Here is a 1,187-nt window from a genome sequence, read left to right as displayed (position 1 = left end):
CATTCGTGGTATATACAGGCAAGAAGGCGTGGAAGCCGAGGATGAAAGGAGAGGGAGAAGGAATGGAGGGAAAAGCAGATATAGACATATCATCACCGTTGCCTACGGCCGGTAGGACAGACCCAGAATTTATACCAAAGAATGAGTGGAAGCAGACCGAAGTATCGTGGAGGAAAATCAGCACGTCGTAGCTGACGGTCGACCAGGAGAATTCGCCCCGTCCGCTCGATGGCCCAGCCGCCCGTGAGCTACGCCGACTTGCCGGTAATGCTTGATGACGGCACGAGCATGGCCGTGGCGGCGAGGCCTTCGAACAATCCGGAAGCTATAGCGGCACGAAGAACATGACGGCCCCCTCGTCGACCATGCTGTACATGTTGGCGATGTAGCAGGGTAGCAGGGCCGCGCCTGAGATTGATGTGCCCGACGGCGAGGAGGTGCTTGGCAATTTGCGTCTCCACGAAGAGGGAAGAGGGCGAAGAGGACTGGCGCGAGCCCAAAGGAGACGATGGTGATGCGGCTGGACTATCCGAGACCAGGGCCGGAGGCGAGGCCCATCAGGAGTGAGAGGACGGCGAGTGTGAGGGCCACTGGGCCAAAAAAAAGTCGAAGAAGTCGACTCACGGCGACTCCAATCGCCGGGCACAAGATGTGCATCTTGTCGGCCATGGGATGCTTTCTCCTGCGGGTTTCCACGCCGCCATTTCTGCCATTTCTGGGTTGCTGTCATCACCAGGGTACCATCTGCCGGACGAGGCTCGCAAAGGAGGGGTGGGATTTTCTGTAGGAGGAGCAGATGCATCTGCGTCGGAGCTGGAGCTCGGCGTCATGATCAGGATGAGGCAAGGTTCCAAGAGATTGCCGCTCTTGGGCAAATGTAATTTCAAGAGCCATTATCCTGAGCGACGGGTAGGGACGAAGCCAGACAGCGCAATGGTGGGTTGGAAACGTCTTACGCCTGGAGACATGACTCTCTTGAGAGGGGAAGCGTACCACAAGAAAAACAAACGTGAACAGATAGTGAGAATGTCGGCAATCCGTGGGAAACCTCTCGCCCGCATCTCGGTTTTGCAAGCCAGGGGCGTCAATCAGGTACCAGCTGACTGCGTCGTCAACCCAGGGGCGCTTGTAATCAGAGGAAAGGGAAAGGACTGTGATGGCGATACTCCTGCACGAAAGCTAGATAT

The 1,187-nt window shown here is 56.6% G+C and overlaps 1 protein-coding gene across 1 annotated transcript; it reads right to left on the bottom strand.

Annotated features, from left to right (window-relative positions):
- Window positions 1-248: 248 nt before the first annotated feature.
- On the bottom strand, window positions 249-669 carry BBK36DRAFT_1164121 (hypothetical protein; the record flags this gene model as incomplete). The annotated part of the gene is made up of 2 exons (XM_024894616.1): window positions 249-485; window positions 625-669. 2 exons carry the CDS (start codon window positions 667-669, stop codon window positions 249-251), a joined length of 282 nt encoding a protein of 93 aa, XP_024744681.1.
- Between the last annotated feature and the right edge of the window lie 518 nt (window positions 670-1,187).

This window comes from Trichoderma citrinoviride, assembly GCF_003025115.1.
Source record: "Trichoderma citrinoviride strain TUCIM 6016 unplaced genomic scaffold BBK36scaffold_438, whole genome shotgun sequence".
Lineage (NCBI taxonomy): Eukaryota > Fungi > Ascomycota > Sordariomycetes > Hypocreales > Hypocreaceae > Trichoderma > Trichoderma citrinoviride.
This window is presented reverse-complemented; position numbering and strand designations above follow the sequence as displayed.